Source organism: Rana temporaria, chromosome 2, assembly GCF_905171775.1.
Source record: "Rana temporaria chromosome 2, aRanTem1.1, whole genome shotgun sequence".
NCBI classification, from domain to species: Eukaryota; Metazoa; Chordata; class Amphibia; order Anura; family Ranidae; genus Rana; species Rana temporaria.
Genome location: NC_053490.1, coordinates 169,220,346 through 169,241,246, shown reverse-complemented (window position 1 = coordinate 169,241,246; position 20,901 = coordinate 169,220,346). Strand labels below are relative to the sequence as shown.

The window sequence follows — 20,901 nt, the reverse complement described above, 5'->3', positions numbered from 1 at the left end:
GATGTGCTTCAGCTAGAAGAAATCAATATTAAGCACTGTGCTTGGATTAACGTTTGCAGGATCTTCATTCAGCGTCTTTTGCTGCATATCAAGTGGTGTTACAGTTTAGATTTCCTTCAAAGTAAATGTATTAGAGAGTAACAAAAACAGGATAGAAAAATCATCACTAGCCCGTTAAGATCCCAAAAAAAAAAAAAAAAAGGTTGATTAGAAAAGTTAATGAACTAAACTGTTAGAAATAATGTCCTAATAGGTATACTGACATGTGACCTAGAAAAGTAAGAATTATTTGTAGTTCATATGGAAGCCAAGGTACTACAAATCTATTAAAAATATATATATATATATATATATATATATATATATATATATATATATATATATATATATATATATATATATATATATATATATATATATATATATATATATATATATATATATATATATATATATATATTTAGTGTTTTCTGTAGTGCTCCATCTTTCAGAATGTTTCAGACTTTAACCACTTGCTGACGGCCGTACGACTTTGTACGGCCTCAGCGCGGCTCCCAATCTCTAACAGGCCGTCTTTTTACGGCCTCCCCTTTTCGCGTTCCCCGAGCGCGCAGCGGGGAACTGCTGTGCTGGCCATGTCCCTTGGACACAGCCAGTCACAGATCGCCGTGAACGGCCAATCGGAGCGGCCGTTTCCTAGGCGATCTGTGCGGCCAATGAGAGATGATCTCATATGTTTACATATGAGATCATCTCTCATTCCCGGCTCTCGCAGACAGCGGTGCTGTCAGGGGAGAGAGGAGACGGATCTGTGTCTCTTGTACATAGAGACACAGATCAGTCACCCCCCCTCCCCCACAGTTAGAACACTAATTAGGGTACACATTTAACCCCTTCCTCACCCCCTAGTATTAACCCCTTCCCTGCCAGTCACATTTATACAGTAATTAGTGCATATTTATAGCACTGATTGCAGTATAAATGTGAATGGCGCCAAAAATGTGTCAAAAGTGTCCGATGTGTCCGATGTGTCCGCCATAACGTCGCAGTCCCAATAAAAATCGCAGATCGCCGCCATTTCTAGTAAAAAAAAAAAAAATAATAATAATTCTGTCCCTTATTTTGTAGGCGCTATAACTTTTGCGCAAACCAGTCGCTTATTGCGATTTTTTTTTTTACTAAAAATATGTAGAATACGTATCGGCCTAGACTGAGGATAAAAAAAAAAACGTAAAAAAAAAATTGAGCTATTTATTATAGCAACAAAGTAAAAATATTTTATTTTTTTTCAAAATTGTCGCTCTATTTTTGTTTATAGCGCAAAAAATAAAAACCGCAGAGGTGATCAAATACCACCAAAAGAAAGCTCTATTTGTGGGGAAAAAAGGACGTTAATTTTGTTTGGGAGCCACGTCGCACGACCGCGCAATTGTCAGTTAAAGCGACGCAGTGCCGAATCGCAAAAAGTCCTCTGGTCAGGAAGGGGTTTAAGTGCCCAGTAAGGAAGTGGTTAAATGGGTAAACTGTTGATGCGATCTAAATACAAAAGTATTCAATTTTTTCACGTTGTCATTTTAGTCACCACTGCAACATTTCATAAACAATTCCAAAACAGCCACACACAGCTTGCTAGGAAATAAATTCCTGAGGGTGCAGATGTTTAATATTTGAACGCTTTGCATGTAAAAAGCTGCATGCATATCTGCACTGCACCCCTGCCAAGTCATAACCGGATGTCACAAGTTAGTGAATATAAAAGTAACACCATTACTGCACACAAAAGGAAGAATGCATCCTTTTCTCGCAAATGTTAAAAACGTACCCACTGTCAATGGAACGTTTTTCCCGCAGTCTGAGAAACCAGGGAGAAAAATCATATGTTTGCATTATCATCAAAAAAAGTTTATTTTTTTACATACATAAAATCACAAGGCAGATCACACAACATATTAGTATGTAGACACAAGCCAATTATTTTGCTTAGTTTTCACGGTTAACAGACAGATGTATTTAGTTTTTCAGTCTGGTGAAAACTTTAAATGGTGGATTCACACGGTTCCATATGGATTGCAGTATGCTTGATAATGTGTAGGTATGAAAAGAGTTTCCAAATTTCCCCTGCACTCAACTTCAGCACAAGGATATGAACCACTGGCATAGGAATGATTGGGATTTCTACTTTTAATGCATCATAATACACCAAAATGCATGCGTTTTGCTGCATGCAAAAAAGGAAAACAAGACTAGCTCCCAATATTTAAAAAGAAACAAAAAAAGTTTAAGTCTTACATTTACAGATAAACACAATTGTGGAATGATAGTAGTTACAGATGCAAAAATCACACTCCGGTAAAAGTCAGCATTAACTTAATTTTTTTTCCCCTGAAAACCAGGTCGATACACATCCAAAAGCCACCAAATACACTGAACACTAACACATACCACACCAATACACAGAACTGAGATTGCTTTAATGCACACAACACAGGGTCTGACCTTTCCACCAACTGGCGCTTCTTGTGTCTTATTTTGCTAGCCTCTCTAATTGAGTCCCACTTTTTTAGGTCTTCCTCGCTGCAAGGACCAGAGGTAAAATGTTTTGGTGTTGTTGCTAGGGATGACTGACACAACTGAACTTTCCTAGTCAACATATCATCTTTCCTGAGTTTTTCAGAAGGATCAAGTACTCTTCCCTGGTTATCTTCCTTTTCAGGTCCTGTGGGTTTCTTTACCAAACATAGAAACTTTGCCTGCATTTCCGCAGGAAGGGTCAAAGGATCTGGAAATGGCACTGCATTGTAAATTTCTGGTGCACCTGAGAGATGAACTTCTTTAGGTTCAGATTGAGCTCTACGCACAATCATGTCATCTTTTACCAAATCAGGAAGATCTTCAGTTTCCTTCTTATTCTGTAGCACAATGTCTTTTTCAATTTCCAGTACTTGATTTAAAGGGGTACCAAGATTGATTACTTGATTGAGGTGAAATGTTCCAGTTTTACGTGCAAACAAATCATCATTTTCTAGATCCGGTATTGTATATATGCCATGTTCTGATTGAGTACTTGTTGATATTGGAATAGAGTGTATTAGTCTAGGACCAGATGTTGGGTCACTTTTTGCTTTATTTTCAGAAGACATCAAATCAGAGGTTATTTTCTGAAGTGCTTGAAGTATTAAAAATTGACTGAAACGTCCAAAAAAGTGAAAAAAAAAAAAAAAGCTATATCAGATATAAAATGATATGCTTTACAACTTTTGTTCTCTAAAATGTTCTAAACAAGATCAAACGGAACATAACACAATTATGGTTATGATTTAAATGGTTATAGGAAGGTAACACACATTTCTAACATGCAGATCATGCCATCGTTACCACCTTGGCTTTTCAGATGGATCCACTGTTTTCTTGCCTTCTTTACTGTTACCGATGTCTGATCGAACTTCAAATTCCTTATTTTGCAGCACATCAGTTTTCAGCTTTAAAACGGATGCAATACCAGATGTCCATTCACTGTCCTCCATGGCTCGCTTACTGTAGTCATTGCAATAAAATGTTGAATGAGAATCTGGTTTGTAGGTTTTAGGATTTTCACAGCAATTACTACACACTTATGAAAACATATCATGAGGAGAACTAGATATCTGCTACAATGGTGCCTGATACAATAAGAATTGTAGAATTGCCTGTCTTTTAACAAACCACATTTCCACCTCCAAGTGTTGAGCAGATAGATGGTGGAAATCTTGACTCCCATCAGTAGAATCTTTGCAAAATAATTCCTAGGTTGCACACAAGAACTGTACTATCCTTGAAGTGAGACTCTATAGCATGAGGGTAGAGCCAAGACCACAGGTCTTCCCTCAGACACATACATGGCTATGAAATAGCATGTGCATATAGTATTATGACTTGTTGCAGATATACTGCCGTGAAAAAAAAGGAGTAGGCTTCGTTGCTATTGTTTTCATTATGTAGATGTTCTAAACTAACACATTCTGGCAGCAACAAACAAATCTTGATTGTCATGCTTTAAACCTCTAGTTCGCATGCATCTATGCTGCTCCTACGCACAACTCATGATGTACATAAACAGCCCAAAAAATTAACACAAACCTGAATCCCTGAAATTCATTGTACCAATGATGAGGTGTTCTAGTCCGCATTTTCTGAGCTTGACCCTCCATTTGTTCAGATTTGTGCAGAAATGCCTTGTCCTTTAATTGATTTGGAGGTAGACTGACTTTTCTAGCATAGAGGTCATCCTTGATAATATTTGGAAGTTCTCTTGAAAATTCGTCATCTTCATCTGAAGATATTCTAACATAACCTATATGTTTTTTTTGGCCATCTTGGCTCTTCGGAACCAATTCTTGGTCTTGGCTAATGTACAAAAAGGGCCAATAAGTTACTCCTGATGTCAAGCTTATTTTCTTCTCTCAGCATGCTTTTAACAAATACAACACAGCAAACAGTTTTTCTTACCAGATAACCACTTACAAATCCATAACAAGTATATTTGTCAAACAATTAGTAAAAGCTGAAAATTCACGCAATATACATAGTCCAATGGCTAACTTTATAACTCTGACCTGAAAGGTTTCACAGAGTCTATTTTGACCGGAGCGTGAAGAGTGAAACTTGCATCTGGCTTGGCATTTATGCGAAACTTTCTTTGCGCTAAATCATCAAGTACCAAATCGGGTAACTTCCCATCATCGTCAGAATCTGAACTGCTTTAAAAATGTTTTGCAGATTAATTTTCTTGGTCTCAATAAGTTCTCTTTGCAAAGTCCCCTAATGTCCTGGACTTGTGAAGCAGATGTCATGTAAATATTTGAAACGTAGCAACAGTTATAACATTAATATACATAAATATATATGTTGGTGCTAAAGGGAATACATCAAGCCATTTAATATGACCATGTGAACATAAAAGGTTATTAGAAACACTGCAGTTTTTCAACCCTACATACATAGTTATAAGAGGGATTATACCCAGCCAGTCATCATACATATAAAAAGGACGTACCTGGAAAATGTCCCATCTGGCTCGGTGAAGACTGGGTTTGCCCAGCTCCTTCTGTTGTCCTCATTCCTATCTACTTTCTTCTTCCTCAGGGGTGCTGGCATGTAACTTATCGGTTTTGCTTTACCCGGAAGGAACTGGTTAAAGTTACCAGCTGCTTTGGGCTCTACAGCAGTAGAGCGTCTGAAAGCCATTTCATTTTTATTCAAGTCCTGCATTTTGAAGGTCAGTTCAGACTCTGTGTCACTTTCCCCACCTGAAAGATTAAATAAAAATGGTTTTCGTTCTTCATTTCGGCCAGCAATAACAGTGTATAAAACCATAAAACTGAAAAATACAATAGAAGGATGAAGTAAAATCAGCAAAACAACTTGTAAAACAGATTTTAGTTTAATAGAAACTACAAAATTATTACCGGTATGTGTTTGAATACAGTTTTATTAAGAGCTTGATAACGGTTTGGGACTGGCAGTAACTCCGCTAAAGATGTCAGTTTCTTTTCTTTACATTTACTGCACTTAAAGCCCAACTCCAACCAACTTTATATTTTATGCGAAAGAGTAAAAATTCCTGTCCGGTTTTATTTGTCTGTGATCCTATTGTGGAGATTTTCACGTGTCCTCTTTTCACGTGTCCTCTCCCATTGACACCCAAACCCAGCCATCACTGGGCCAGAAAAGCCCTGACAATAATAAAAGAATTATCAGATGTTCTATCCCTTACTGCCGAGGGGGATCTTATGGACTCTTTTGTATCCTAAATATGATGAGAAGATGCCCCAAGAGTGTGACATTGCACTCACCTAGGTGCCACAGGCAGAAAGCTGGTAAGTTACGTGAATTTAAGGTTAGTATATGATTAGGTAGATGTTGCATTTTTTAAAGTTATCAATTTTTAAACTTATGTTTATACCTTCTAATCTCTATACTTTTCTCCCAACTGTTTGTGTCATTTACAGGCACAGTCCCTCTTTATCAAAAAAAATCCCTTTGCCCCTCTTTCTGGTCTGATATATAGGAGGTTAAAAAAAAAATAAGCACTTAAAAGATTTTTTTTTTTTTACTTTTGATGTACAGTGGAACCTCAGATTACGAGCATAATCCGTTCCTGGAGAATGCTTGTAATCCAAAGTACTTGCATATCAAAGCGAGTTTTCCAATATAAAAATCAATGGAAATGAAAATAAGTAGTTCCGCACTGACTTCAATGGCATGCAATACCGCATGTGGCCAGAGGTGGGGGGCACCAGAGAGCCTCGGAAACACTCAGGAAGGACAGCTCAGCTGAACTCTGAAACCCTCGGAAAGGCTCGGTAACAATTTTTCAGAGATTTTTCTGAACGGCCCCAGCGCACCCCCCCCCCCCACTCCAGGCCAAACGCTGTACTGCACACTGCTGTGGCTTGAATCCTGCTTGTTTTGCGAGACAACACTCGCAGAGTCAGGTTTTTTTTTAAATGGTGCTCATATTGCGAAACGCTCGTTAACCGGGTTACTCGCAATCCGAGGTTCCACTATAACCTTTTAAGGTAAAAAAATGGTTTCCCTCTCCCCCTTTAAATACGTACCTAAGCCGATCTCGATCCAATGCTGCTCTCTCTCCCCCTCCTCACTGAACTCAGAGCAGTGGGAGCCATTGGCTCAAGTTGCTGCCAATACAATTCCAGTAACTAGAGATCAGGTGGCAGGGCCAAGCGGCACCATGTGTAATAGATGCAAACAGTGTGGCTCAGGATCCACAATGTAGATGGAGGAATCCCCAACACACTGGATCCAGACAGCAGCACCCTCTGCTGTCAGAATACACTGATCAGTGGCAGTCGGATAATATTCCAACATGCCCTTACAACAGAAGTCTATTAATTAAACAATTGAGTTCAGTTGAGTGGGAGAACCCACATTTCAGTCTGTGTTTGGCCAACTTAAGCCTCATTAAACCTCTCAAATGTTGCATTTGTTTGAAAAGCCAAGTTAAAAGAAGAAAGTAGAAATGAGAAAAAAAACAAAAAAAAACAAAAAAAACACTGAGGGGCTTATTTACTAAAGGCAAATCCACTTTGCACTACAAGTGCACTTGGAAGTGCAGTCGCTGTAAATCTGAGGGGAAGACCTGAAATGAGGGGGAAGCTCTGCTGATTTTATTATCCAATCATGTGCAAGCTAAAATGCTGTTTATGTTCCTTGCATGTCCCCCTCAGATCTACATTGACTGCAGTTTCAGTGCAATTTCAAGTGCAGTTTGCACTTGCAGTGCAAAAAGGATTTGCCTTTGGTAGATGACCTCCTTAGGGTTTAGACCTTTTTTTTATCATTTCTTCATGGTCTGCATAACTGGGGGAGTGGTGGTGAAGTGCCATTTTCAAGGTTTGGATTTTTGAGAAGTTATTTGGGTTTTTTTTTGTTTTTTTTTTCTCTGCCTCTAAATGCAATAGATTGCATTGACTCAGACACATGCAAAAACAAAGTCTGTGGCCTCATATTCTCTCTGTACTGTTCCAAACAGAAGTGGAGGGTATGAGTATTAGACACCATTCAACTGTTTTGTGTAAAGTTGGGAACAATAAATATATAGCTAGCTGAGAACTTAAAGTGCATCTAAATCTGGCCATTGGATGGATCGAAATTCAGCCAGTTCAACAGGGACCAGACATGTCAATCCATGCGTGGGCACCCCTTTTTGGCAGAAGTCAATTATTAGACTGACTTTTGTTGAACAGAAATGTTGGAGAACTTATGCCGATTAGCATCTGCAGCCGTAAATCAGTGTATTTTGACAGTAGAGAGTCCCACTGTCAGAACATATCATCTTAGTGGGGGAGATTACTTCATTGTCCTAACAGTGTGGATGGAGGAATAAAAAAAAAAAAAAAGTGTTAAATCTATTGTCATATTAAAACAATTTGCATTTTTTATTTCCCTCTGTCTCACTACTGGGGAGAATTGCCTTATTCTGGTGACCAATATTACCAGAACTGAAAATCCCAAATTTTGAGTGGTCACTCAAACCACTAAAGACGATTCATTTGGGTGACAGATGTCTAAGAATTTTTATTTACTTTTAACCCATTCACATTGGAGCGATTTGACATGTCAAATTGCAGCCTATTTCTGGCAACTGCACTGTCCCAATCGGTTCCTGCACTACTTTTTGGCTACTTCAGGGGTGATTTCAATAGACATCTGTGCATGAACCCGCACAGATGTCTTTGAAATCGCCCCCGAACTCGCACTGAAAGGTGGGTTTGAATGCCAATAAAGGCGATTATTTTGAAGGCCAATAAAAAGCTAAAATTGTTTGCATCTTCAGTTTTGTTTCACCAAACTTTTTAGACACACCTCATACTTCGACTGTGATGACAGCTCAGAGATGAGACAATAATGTAAACCCCGTTACCTGTTCAGGTCTGCTCATTGCTACAACCTTTCACCTTGTAACATGTTACAAAATTAAAATATTGCCGTTTAATTACTGGTGGAGTGAGTAATGGGGAAATGTTGTCTCATGGGAGGAGGACTGGCCCACGTCCTCTGACCAGCCCACGGGCTGGCCCCCTTCCTCTGCCCAGCCCGCGCGCTGGCCCACACTAACCCATGTTTGCTGCCCTATCAACCCATATCCTCTGCACTACTGACTCGCGCTCAAAGCTCTGCTAACCTTTGTACACTGCCCTGCTGACCACTGTTCTCAGCCCTACTGGTCCCTGTACACTGCCCTACAAACTGTTGACTGTCCTTTGCCTTGCAGACCACCCTTTCTGTGCCCCTCTGGCATTTTTTACTGCACCAAAACAGACAGGACAGACAGGACAGATTTGGCCCTGCTGTGGGGAAGGCTTCCATCTGCTGGGCTAAAAATGAGGTGCATGGTATACTTAAAAAAAAAAAAAATAATAATAATTACACATTTCATAAAATCAGAAAAAATATTTAGAAAGGCCAAACAAACTCAATAATGAAGGTGTGTAGGGCAAGGTATCAGGCTTAGATTGTATTTTTCATTTATCTATGGTCATGTTTTTTGTATTACTTAACGTTTCCACTTTCAAAGACAAAAGGATGATCGAAGAACAGGTACGTCACAAAGCAAAAAAGAAAAAACACAAAAAAAACACAACAAAGACAAAAAACATTCTGCAATGTTAAGTTGTCTGGTCTATTTAAAGACATACAAAAGATGAATAGCACGATGCAGGTTACTTATTCAGAAGAGGTGGACTGTACACGCACAATAGGATATTAAGTAAAAAAAGAGCACAGCCCTAAAAAACACAAAGGCCTGAATCTCTTCTTAAAATATCGCAATGAACCATGAAAACTGTACTGTAATACAGTCTAAAGGCAAAATGTCATTCCTTCCATAATACTCCAAAGGGAAAACATGCACGTATAAAAAAGGTGTGTGCAAATCAAGAACACAAAAACGCATAACAAAATGATGCTGGTAACAGACTATTTACTTTCAGTAGTCATGCATGGATATGAAATACTACCACACAGAAAATATTTGGGGTTAAATCATGTGTCTTTCCTTGCTGTCACAAATATATTTTGTCAATGTCCTCACTCCCACCAAATCTAGGTTTAAGCATTCTTCAAAGAAGTCCAATACAATTTGAGAACATTATTATTAGAATTCCTCCTTATTTCCCAAACCATGCATTGATTTCCAGCTCAAGGATCCACTTACAAGAATCTACCTTGGTTTCCAAAGCAAAAACATGTTTTGATAATATAAGTGAAAAAGTATATATTTTTTTTACTTTCCAAATTAAAGAGGATGTCCGCTGAAAAAAAAATATTAAAAGTCAGCAGCTACAAATACTGCAGCTGCTGACTTTTAATATCGGCACACTTACCTGTCCTGGAGTCCAGCGCCGTCCGCAGCAGAGGACGAGCGATCGCTCGTCACTCTGCTGCCCCCCGCCATCCTCGGTGAGGGAACCAAGAAGTGAAGCGCTCCGGCTTCACTGCCCGTTCCCTACGGCGCATGCGCGAGTTGCGCTGAGCACAACGGGGGGGGGGGCAGGAAGTGACGGTCTGCCCGCAGACTGTGGCCGAAAGTGGGTGCAAATACCTGTCTTTAGACCGGTACCCTGAAAGGTGTCAAATGTGACACCGGAGGGGGGGGGAGGGTTCCGTTCAGCGGGAGTTTTACTTTAGGGTGGAGCTCCGCTTTAAATGTCTTATAGTACAAGTAGATGCAGCAATGCTACAGAGCTACAATGTGTGCCTTTTATATGTGCGCCTTTTCCGCTTTAACTTCCAATAGATTTCAATAGGTTCATATATCAGGACTGAAGTTTTTTGGTATACAGCCCTAATAATTCTGTGGGGACATTGTTAAAGAGACATTTGTAGAAGAACAGGGACTGCTATACAGAGGTAATTGTATATATTGAAGTTTATTTTTTGATTGGTTAAACTAGAAGCACTTTTGTATAATCTTTTAGCCTGATGACCTATTTAACTTACCAGTCAGTGAAAAGTTTTTATTTTTTTAAGATACACAGCAGCTCTCCTCCCACCCCTCCCCTGCCCATTCACAAATGCCTTTGAATTTTGTTAATGAACTCGCAAACACAAAGGCTTCTTAGAGGGGGCAAGATGAAAGGAGGTGGGGCATAGGAATTAATCACACTGCTGCTGAAGGAGCAGAGACCAGCAGGTCCAACATTTGGTGCGCTCTGGAACTACAGTGATATCCATCTTCCAGAAGCTTCAAAAACCTGTCATATGTAAATAATAGAGAGGAGTCCAGGCAGTGTCATGCACCTCATTTGACTTGGTTCATTGTATGCCTGCACCTTTAACAAAGTCCTGCATTAAAGTGTTTCTAAAGGATTAAAGCTTTCACTTTAATGTATTCTGTGCAATAAGGTAAAAAAAAAAAACACGAGAAGGTTTTTTGTTTTTATCAAAAATACTTACCTGGCTCCTCCTTCGATCCAAAGCTGTACCCAAGAGGAGTATCACTGCTCTCTTCTCACAGGTCAGAGGCAGCGGCGGGAGCAAATAGCTTCTGCTGTCATCAATCAAATCCTGTGAGGAGAGAGCCAAGCCACACAGTGCATCTCTCCAACATATAGAGCCCAGCTCAGGAGCAAACGCCTCCTCTGCGGGGTCAAACAGACGAGGAGCTTAGAAAACAGGCAGGAACCCCCAGAAGAGGAAGCTCGGGGTCGCTCTGTGCAATATTAGGATTATTATTTCAACAACAAAAATTGCCTTTAATAATGCTTTAAGGGCAAGAATTCAAGTTAGTTTCAAAAGAAAACAGAAACGTAAGTAGTGCAGGTACGAATATATGCTTACTGGCAAAATGTACGCATAGGAATTATTCCCCCCCCCCCCCCCCCCATGAAAAATGTAATGAAAGTTAAAATGTTAAAGTGACAAGCAGACATAGGAATTTTTTTCTTAAGTGTATTATGTTGTGGTTTGCAGCTCATTGGACTGACTAGCCCCTATTTTATAAGCAATTTTAGTGTATTTTCTCAACAATATTAACGTTTAGTAATATCAATGTAACGTAAGCAGTATGTTACTTGCAAAAATAGGGACAGAATAAAAAAAATCTTTAAGATAATGGTTGAAAAACATACCCTCACTGCTTCCTTTAAGGGTTGTGTCTGAAGAAAAGCTTGTATAAGACCTGGAGCCAAAGGAGTCCAAGCTGTCCCAGGAGTCGTCCCTTTTATGAGAAGAAACAAGATTTTCCCCCTTTTCTCTGTACCACAAATCACCACAGCCGCTGTCTCTACCGCTTCTCTTCAAACTGCTGGATTCTTCTAGAGCCTGCAAATGACAGCACAGTTATTATTGATGCTCAGCAAGAATGGCCTACGTTAAAGCAGATAATCACTGCAGGATTGTTTATTAAAGCTTGACACAATAAAAGGTCTCTTAGGGCTCGTTTGTACTTGTGGTTTTGGTTGGGAAAGGGGGTGGTAAAATCAAGCAGATGAGACAAATTTTACTGCACCCCCTTAAGCTGAATGTAATCATGCCAAAAATGATAACTCCTTGTCACATTCAACAGGCAGCACTACCAAACATGACCCATTCAAATGATGTTATGCAGTGGTGCAGCATATAAAGAGTTAAAACGAGCAGTGAGGAGGCAACATATCACCTCATGACATCTTCGAAATGCAATCCATCGCAGTCCGCTTTTCAGAGGGACAGCAAGCATTAGCATATGCGTAAACTTCTCAAACATTACAAGGTCGGATTAGCTCTTTTTGCATTTATACATCATTCAATATCCTTTTGCTATAGTTTTGTCTCTGCAAATGACTTCACATTTAAAGCAGAACTATAGTCAAAGTGTCAAATGTGCCCTCTCCTTATCTCAACTTGCTAAATATAGTAAGGGTTTGTATTTACAAAGAACCCTACAGGAATTACACTAGTAACAAAAAACAAAAAAGTGGCCTATTGAGTCTGCCCCATTTTTTTTGTCCGAATATAGATCGTTTGTCCCAAGCATGTTTGAATCCACAACTTTTGACTGATCAAGTCTATTCAAAGCATCAACCACTCTCTCAGTAAAATACTTTAGGATTAATTTTGAACTTTCCTCATAATTTGGGGTTATATTATGTTCTTGATCTTCACTGAACATAGAAAATACTGTCATTCATAACCTTACCAACTCCATTTAATGTACTTGCAAAGCTTCAATCAAATCTCCCCTTTCTGTACATAAGTTACTGAAGTCTCTACTGATGCGTTTTATCCCCCAGACCATTTTGGTTGCCAGTCTGTGGTCTATCTGATTGATATATTTTTGTAAGTGAGGTTTCAAAAATATAACACAGTATTCCAAGTGAAGTCTAATATATTGGGAAACAGGACTTACTCCTGCAGGTAATCTGTCCAGTAATACTCCCTAGAAATCCATTCACTTGCCCCACTTTCTTTCCACCCTGTTCGCTTTTTTGCAACCATCTGAAATAAGTACCCCCAAAATCTTTTTCCTCTGCAGTGCTGGCCAACACTTTATCCCCAATATTGTGCTCATCAAGGAATTCATTTTCCCCAGGTGCAATTTTTTACATTTTAACTACTTCCCGACAGCCGTACGACTTTGTACGGCCGCAGGGTGGCTCTACTTCTTTTCTTATTACGGCCTCCGCTCCTCCTGGCCACTGGGGGGCGCGCGCGCCGCATCGCTGAGATGCCGATGTGCGTGACTGGCGGCCGCGATGTCCGCTAGACACCCACGATCGGCGGTTACAGAGAGAAGGACATGGATCTGTGTGTGTAAACACACAGATCCATGTCCTGTCAGGGAGAGAGGAGACCGATCTGTGTCCCTTGTACATAGGGACACAGATCAGTCACCTCCCCCAGTCAGTCCCCCTCCACACACAGTTAGAACACTATGCAGGGTACACATTTAACCCCTCCCTCACCCCCTAGTGTTAACCCCTTCAATGCCAGTCACATTTATACAGTAATTAGTGCATATTTATAGCACTGATCGCAGTATAAATGTGAATGGTACCAAAAATGTGTCAAAAGTGTCCGCCATAATGTCGCAGTCCCAATAAAAATCGCAGATCACCGCCATTACTAGTAAAAAAAATAATAAATAAAAAATAATAATTCTGTCCCCTATTTTGCAGGCGCTATAACTTTTGCGCAAACCAGTCGCTTATTGCGTTTTTTTTTTTTTTTTTTTTTACCAAACATATGTAGAATACATATCGGTCAAAAAAAAAAAATTGGGATATTTATTATAGAAACAAGTAAAACACACACACATACACATACACATATATATATATATATATATATATATATATATATATATATATATATATATTTTTTTTTTTTCAAAATTGTCGCTCTTTTTTTGTTTTTAGCGCAAAAAAAAAAAAAAAAAAAAACGCAGAGGTGATCAAATACCACCAAAAGAAAGCTCTATTTGTGAAAAAAAAAAAAGGACGTCAATTTTGTTTTGGAGCCACGTCGCACGACCGCGCAATTGTCAGTTAAAGCGACGCAGTGCCAAAAGCTGAAATTTCACCTGGGCAGGAAGGGGGTATATGTGCCCAGTAAGCAAGTGGTTAAACTAATCTTGTCTTACATCCTGGCAGTTAGAAGAATTAAAATTCTACTTCTTCCAAGAGGTTGACGCAGCTCCCACGCTATAAAAGTGGCCACACTATGGCCTTATGTGGTGCCATTCCAGGACTACAGCAAAGAATATTATCATGGGGATGATAGTGTGCCTTAAAGGGGTTTCAAAGGTTTGTTTTCTAAATAGGTTCCTTTAAGCTTGTGCATTGTTGGTTCACTTACCTTTTCCTTCAATTTCCCTTCTAATTTTTTTTTCTTTGTTTTCTTTGTCTGAATTTCTCACTTCCTGTTCCTCTTCAGTAAGGTGTTCAGTAAGCCGTTTCTAAATGACTTTCCACCGGTCAGATGATGTATACATACATACATACATACATACATACATACACACACACACACATATAACAAACTTGGTATACACACTAAAGCAAAAACACACTTCACAGATGCCTGCATCACGCAAGTGATGTTATTCCTCCACCATCAGAATACACAGCCACTAGCCGCAAACGCTGATCTTCCAGAATGACTGTTTGACAGAAGCTGGTCATTAGACCTGCCTCTATTGAGCAGACAGATTTTTTGTATGGGTATAAACTACTTTAGTCTGGGTTGTAGTCACATATGACAGTCCTGTGCGATGGATGTGAAAGCTCATTATTTGACTATTGGCTAGGGCCGAAACAACTAATCGATTATGAAATCAATCGATTACTATTTTCATAATCGATTAATCGGCCAGTAACATAATGGGGTTAAAAAACAAATAAAATTATCCCTTTATGGTACAAAATGAGCAAATTGCTACTGTAAATATTACTTTCATGTTCCTACAGTAAAAAATGTGTGCCATTTCATTTTTTTGGTTCAATATACTTCAATGGAGAAGCTGCAGAAAAGCATATAATGCGTTTTTGCGGCAATTTGTTTTATAATATGCCCAACAACAAATTGGCCAAAAAAAAAAAAAAGTAAAAATGCAAATCGCAAAGTTATTAACAGAACAGAAACAATAATCGGCCAACTAACCGATTATGAAAAGAATCGTTAGTTGCAGCCCTACTATTGGCTGTATGGTCTACAGCCCCAATGCCGAAACGTGGGGCCTTTGGTACTTGATATGCAACCCTCAGATCTCAGCAGTAAGTAGTAGGATCACTAGATTGTAAATCGCTTTGTAAATGTGAGTGATCTCAAACCGTCTCCAACTTTGTCACCTACGAAACATCTACATTTTCTGACCATCTCCTGAAGGAAGACTATGCCAGTTTTCTGCAGCACTACATGTGCCGATTATGTGTTCCCTCTTGGTAATGTTAGGGGCCCATACACTTAGTTATTTGATGGAGATTTCGACCATGGAGAAAAGACTATAGAAGTTTTTTACTCTAAGAAGACATACAAACTAGAGTGAACTTTCCAATTTAAGAAACCAGTTTGTATTTAGTTGAGGTTTGTCTTCACTACCCCAATACAATCTTGACACTTGAGATTCAGAAAGTACAAAAATTCATTTGGCCCAACCTCTAAAGATCTTACAGCTTAATGACACTACCAGAATTAAAACACACCCCCTCCAAAAAACACTTCCAGACTGTGGGAGGAAATCCTTACAAAAAAAGGGGAGAATATTCAAAACACCACCTAGCCACTATTTGAAACTTGGACTTTGATTCTTGTGCAATATATATTTTCTTGCTCTGAACACAACTGTGATGAGGTAGGTTTCTCTTCCCGTTCTAATCACTACAATACCCAATCATATAAATATGAAACAGAAATAAATATGTAACCGATTAGGAATGTGTAATGCAGTCGTCATCAACAAGCAAATTACTCAACCTTTAGACTTTTCAGGTGATTTCTCAAGACACCTGAAAGTTTCGCAAACAAACTGCCACACCTGCTGCAAACTTGGTCTGTTTTTAATTGCCATTTCATTATTTTGGATACAACATAAAAGAGGTAAGCACTGCACATTTCTGACAAATGACATTTTGGTAAAAAAACATTTCCTGAGCCCGATTCACTTACAGGATGCAAATCTATATTGAAAACTGTGACTATATACGCAACTATGCTTTGGCTCAGTATTCCATCTAATCGTAGGCGGTCTTAATTTTTGAAAAAAATAAGGGTTTTAATTCCATAATCAAATCTTCCAAATGCACTCAATGTTAGTGTGTCAAAAAAGGCAGCTAGCAGGTATAAATGGTGCAAAGTACCTAGAGGTGACTTGAAATGCCAGCAGCACTCCCCACTCTAAACCGGAATGCCATGCCTACACCCTTCCAACCCACACACATTCCTATTGGCCCCATCACTTATCAACCATCTCACTGGTCAACAGAAAAGGTGTGGGAGTTTGGATGGGACAGGCAAGCTCTCATACAACATGTAAGTGTTGACGTTTGCCTGATCAGAACTACCTGCTATTCTAGAGCAAAGGAGACAAAAAAAGCTGCTGCTACCTGCAAGCCGATTTTATTATTTTTCTAAATTTTTACACGAGTCACTTAACTGTGCACTTTACAGAACTTTCAAGCCTATTCTCTTTTTAAAGGGCTCATACACATTGGAGTTTTCACTTCTTTTGCAATCCCTTCCGTCATTAAAAGGGTTTTTTCATACAAACTTTGGTGTCTGATGAGTAATCTGCTTTATTTTTATTTTTTTGAATGGGTCACATTTGGTGGTTGTAAGCGACAAGGGGTATAATTCCTGCCATGGCCGTAGTTGGAAGGCAGTAAAAGCGTGGCTCAATTGTGGAGTTTCCTTGCCTCCCAACTGCCAGTGCAAATTAGCCCTGATATATGAAAACAGTGCAAATTTTTATTTTTTTTTAATTCAAGGGAACGTACAGTATGTCAGGAACTGTACTTTGACATTGGCAGGTATGGCCGCTCCCTTCTCACCTTGCACCTCATGACAGCTTGTAAAACATATTTTATGTTCCAACTCCTTCAAACACATAAGCTTACTGTATAATATGAGGCACAGCCTGGGATTTAAAGGGAAATTAACAAAGTTTCCTAATGATTCAATTAGCATGCATCATGGAATGGCTTTCTGTATATTTGCCAAAAAAAATAAACACACACGTCATACTTGCCACCTCTGCAGTTAGTTTTGTACTTTGTATAGAATTCATTAAGGTGAAAAACCTCAACCCCTTTAAGCTAAAAGTATTGAAAGTTCTAAAATCATTATTGCTACACTTTTGGAAAAGGGTATTCTTGCCATGTATAAGAAATGGCAAACCCACTTCAACCTGCCTCAACTCCCTCCCAACTGCAGGTACTGTGGTCTACAATGCACACACTGTAGGTTTAGAAAGGGGATATGGAAAAGGATCAAGTAAAGAGGTTGCTAAAGCACTTTCCATAGTTGTTCATGGAATGTAAACTTAATTATTTTTCGGTGTTTCACAGACATTGCAGCCCTTTATAGATGTTTAAAAAAACTTCCCAAACACCAAGAGACAGAAATCAAACTGCCTTTAGAGTAGTGGACAGCCAGAACCATTGCAGATTGTAATTTATGGGTTTCTATTGCAGATCTACCTTCCATGAGCACATAAAATATTACATAATTTCTAAAAAATACAACCCCAATTCCAAAAAAGTTGGGACACTAAAATCTACATAAAAGAATGCAATGACTTGCAAATCTCAAACCCATATTTTCTTCACAATAGAATATTGAGAACACATCAAAAATTTAAGCTGAGAAAATGTACCATTTTAAGAAAAATAAGGTAATTTTGAAATTGATGCCAGCGCCAAGGCTCAAAAAAGTGACATATTGTGTTTGTAATATATATATTTATATATATAATGGATGGGGATTCCAAGCAATTCTCTAGCTTAAAAAAAAGATTTATAAAAATTGTCAGATTTGGCTTGGGAGGCTAGTGGTAAAAAAGTGCAAAGTGAAACTATTCTATGGTCAGATGAATCGTAATTTGACATGCTTTTTGACAATCATTGGCACCACATCCTCTGGACTAAAGAGGAGAGAGGGTCCTTCCAGCTTATCAACGCTCCGTTCAAAAGCCTGCATCTCTGATGGAATGGGGGTGCATCAGTGCATATTGAATGGGCAGCTTGAACATCTGGAATGGCGCCATCAATGCAAAATCTATCCAGGTTTTAGAGCAGCATATGCTCCCATCCAGACAGCGTCTTTAGGGAAGGCCCTACTAATTTCAGCAGGACAATGCTAAACTGCATACTGCATCTATGACAACAGCTGACTTCGTAGTAGACAAGTCCAGGTGCATAACTGGCCTTCTTGCGGCCCATACCCTTCAGCAATTGTAAAATATTTGCCGCATCTTGAAATAAAAAAAAAACAAAGACCCAGGGCTGCTTAATAGATAGAATCCTATATCAGGCAAGGATGGGACAACATTCCTCTCCCAAAACTCCAGAAACCAGTCTCTTTAATTTCCAAACATTTACGGAGTGTTAAAGGAAGTAGGGATGGGATGCTACACTGTCAAAAACATGACCATATCCCAGCTGTTTTGAGACGTGTTGCTACCATCAATTTCAAAATCACCCTATTTTTTTTTAAATAGTAAATTTTCTCAGTATAAAACATGATGACTTTCTATTTTGAAAAAAAGAATGGATTTGTGGGACTTGCAAATCATTGCATTATGTAGAGTTTACACAGCGTCACAACTTACACACACACAATAATATATATATTATATATTATATATATATATATATATATATATATATATATATATATATATATATATATATATATAGATATATATATATATATATATATATATACATACATATACACACACACACACACACACACACACATACACATACACATACACATACACACACATATACACACACACATTAAAGTTGGAATTTCCTTAGACCTACCAGAAGTAAATTTATTGTTTTCTACAATATAAATGCATTCTCATTCTCTTACTTTGGTCAAGGTTTGTCCCAGTAATCCTTCAAATGCCTTCACGTTAAGTTGTGAACCATTATAAGATAAACTTTGTGCCTTTCTCCCAAGCCAGTATAACGTGATCAAAACCTATGGAGAAAAAGAAATGGTTACAAAACATGCAAACCAAAATAAAGGGAACTGTAACTACTGTGCTATAGTAGTGGGAGCATCGAGTATAGCATAGAAATGAAATCCCTAAAGTTTCCAATATGCCCCTTGCATACATGCCAACAGGCCTATAAATGTGTTCATGTGATCTGTTAAAGCAGACTTGCATTTCAGGTAAGAGAAAATATTTCGGGCCTTTTACTTATCCTTGCAGCGAAATAGTCAGGGTAGTGCTTGTATTGACAAATTGATTGCTTTTACAGTTTCTATATATCTAGAGGATTCAGTGGCAAGATCTTTCAAATTTTTTTTTTTACCTTACTACAGTCTATGCATTAAGGCACAGGTGTCAAACAAGGCCCTGCGGGCAATTTCATGTGGCCCTCACACCTCCTCTGGTCATCCCCCAGACCCCTACGTTCTGCTTTCAAGCAATGCATCAAGCTTCTTCCCAGCAGCAGCATAAGGAAAGGGGGTGCACTGATGTAAGGGAGAGTGGGGGACTCAACTTCTGATGGTGGGGTGGCTCGACATCTAATGTAAGGGGAGGGGATGCGCTGGACATCTAATCTTACAGATACAACCGGCCCTTTTGAGGACAATCAAAATGCTGATGCGGCCCACAATGAACTTGTGGGCTCCTGCATCAAAGTAAAAAAAACTTCTGTGTCACAGACAAGACTCCCTCCCCCCCCTCACCACCCTTTTACTTACCTGAACCCCAACACAATCCAGTGCCATGCACGAGAGCATCCCTCCTCCCTGGGCAGATTGAATAGCCATAGGCTCTGGCTCCTGTTAATCCACTCCAGTGACAAGGAAGATGGGGGCTGGGGCGGGGCCGAGTCCACCAACTAAATTGAGATGTCACAAATATACCTCAAAATTGCCGGCCGCGCAGTGAGGGGCAGTAAATTTCCTCACACGCTGTGCTTAAAAAAAAAAAAAAAAAAATAGAAGTACTGCATGCAGTACCTTCTTCAGCACATCGTGCCCGCACAATGCCACAACTCCGTGGTGTGAACCAAGCATATAGGAGACAATGTATTTTGTCCTGTCCGCGTGGTGGGACTGTGCTGGAATAACCATCCAACGTAGCCCCACCGCATTTGGTGTGATCCAGACCTAAGACTCCAACTCTGCCTTCCCCAAGAAGTTATTATCTTCATGGCCTGTGCTCAGTTCTGGCATGAATTCTGTGCAGACAGCCCGGTGCAAGTGGCAAGTATTTAAAGGGAAATTACAACAGAAAAAAATGGTATGCTGTCAGCACATACACCAAGTACAAAGACTGCCTTTACTTTCTATGGTTACTCGCCATCCTCAACCCGACACATAAACAAAGCCGTATTGCTCAGTATTTTACTGAAGCGCAGACCATATGCATTATTACTAGGGTTGTCCCGATACCACTTTTTAGGACCGAGTACAAGTACCGATACTTTTTTTTTCCTGTACTCGCCGGTACCGATACTTTTTTTTTTAAATGTGTCCCCAAATGCAGCCACGTGTCCCCAAAGAGAAAGCCAAGACCTCCCCCCCGCAGCCTAGTTGATCAGCGCGCTGTGAACATAACAGCTTTCATTTGAATAGCTGTGTGTTCCTCGCCGCGCGTCATATATAGCCCCTTCCCCTTGTCCGGGCACTTTGACAGATCACCCGTCCAAATCCTGGGATGCGTGATCTGTCTAG

General features: G+C 39.4%; 1 protein-coding gene across 6 annotated transcripts in view; it reads right to left on the bottom strand.

Moving 5' to 3' along the window:
• Positions 1-20,901, bottom strand: part of LMO7 (LIM domain 7) — a 218,670-nt gene that overhangs the window by 56,120 nt on the left and 141,649 nt on the right. For 4 of the 6 annotated variants that reach the window (XM_040341385.1, XM_040341384.1, XM_040341386.1 and 1 more), the window contains exons 7-14: positions 19,078-19,188; positions 11,631-11,823; positions 5,033-5,285; positions 4,593-4,736; positions 4,117-4,383; positions 3,379-3,534; positions 2,497-3,186; positions 1,823-1,852 (exon numbers count right to left, since the gene is read on the bottom strand). In XM_040341385.1, the coding sequence (XP_040197319.1) occupies positions 1,823-1,852; positions 2,497-3,186; positions 3,379-3,534; positions 4,117-4,383; positions 4,593-4,736; positions 5,033-5,285; positions 11,631-11,823; positions 19,078-19,188 (1,844 nt within the window). The remainder of the gene's footprint in view (positions 1-1,822; positions 1,853-2,496; positions 3,187-3,378; positions 3,535-4,116; positions 4,384-4,592; positions 4,737-5,032; positions 5,286-11,630; positions 11,824-19,077; positions 19,189-20,901) is intronic. The other 2 variants (XM_040341389.1, XM_040341388.1) reach the window with 2 other exon arrangements.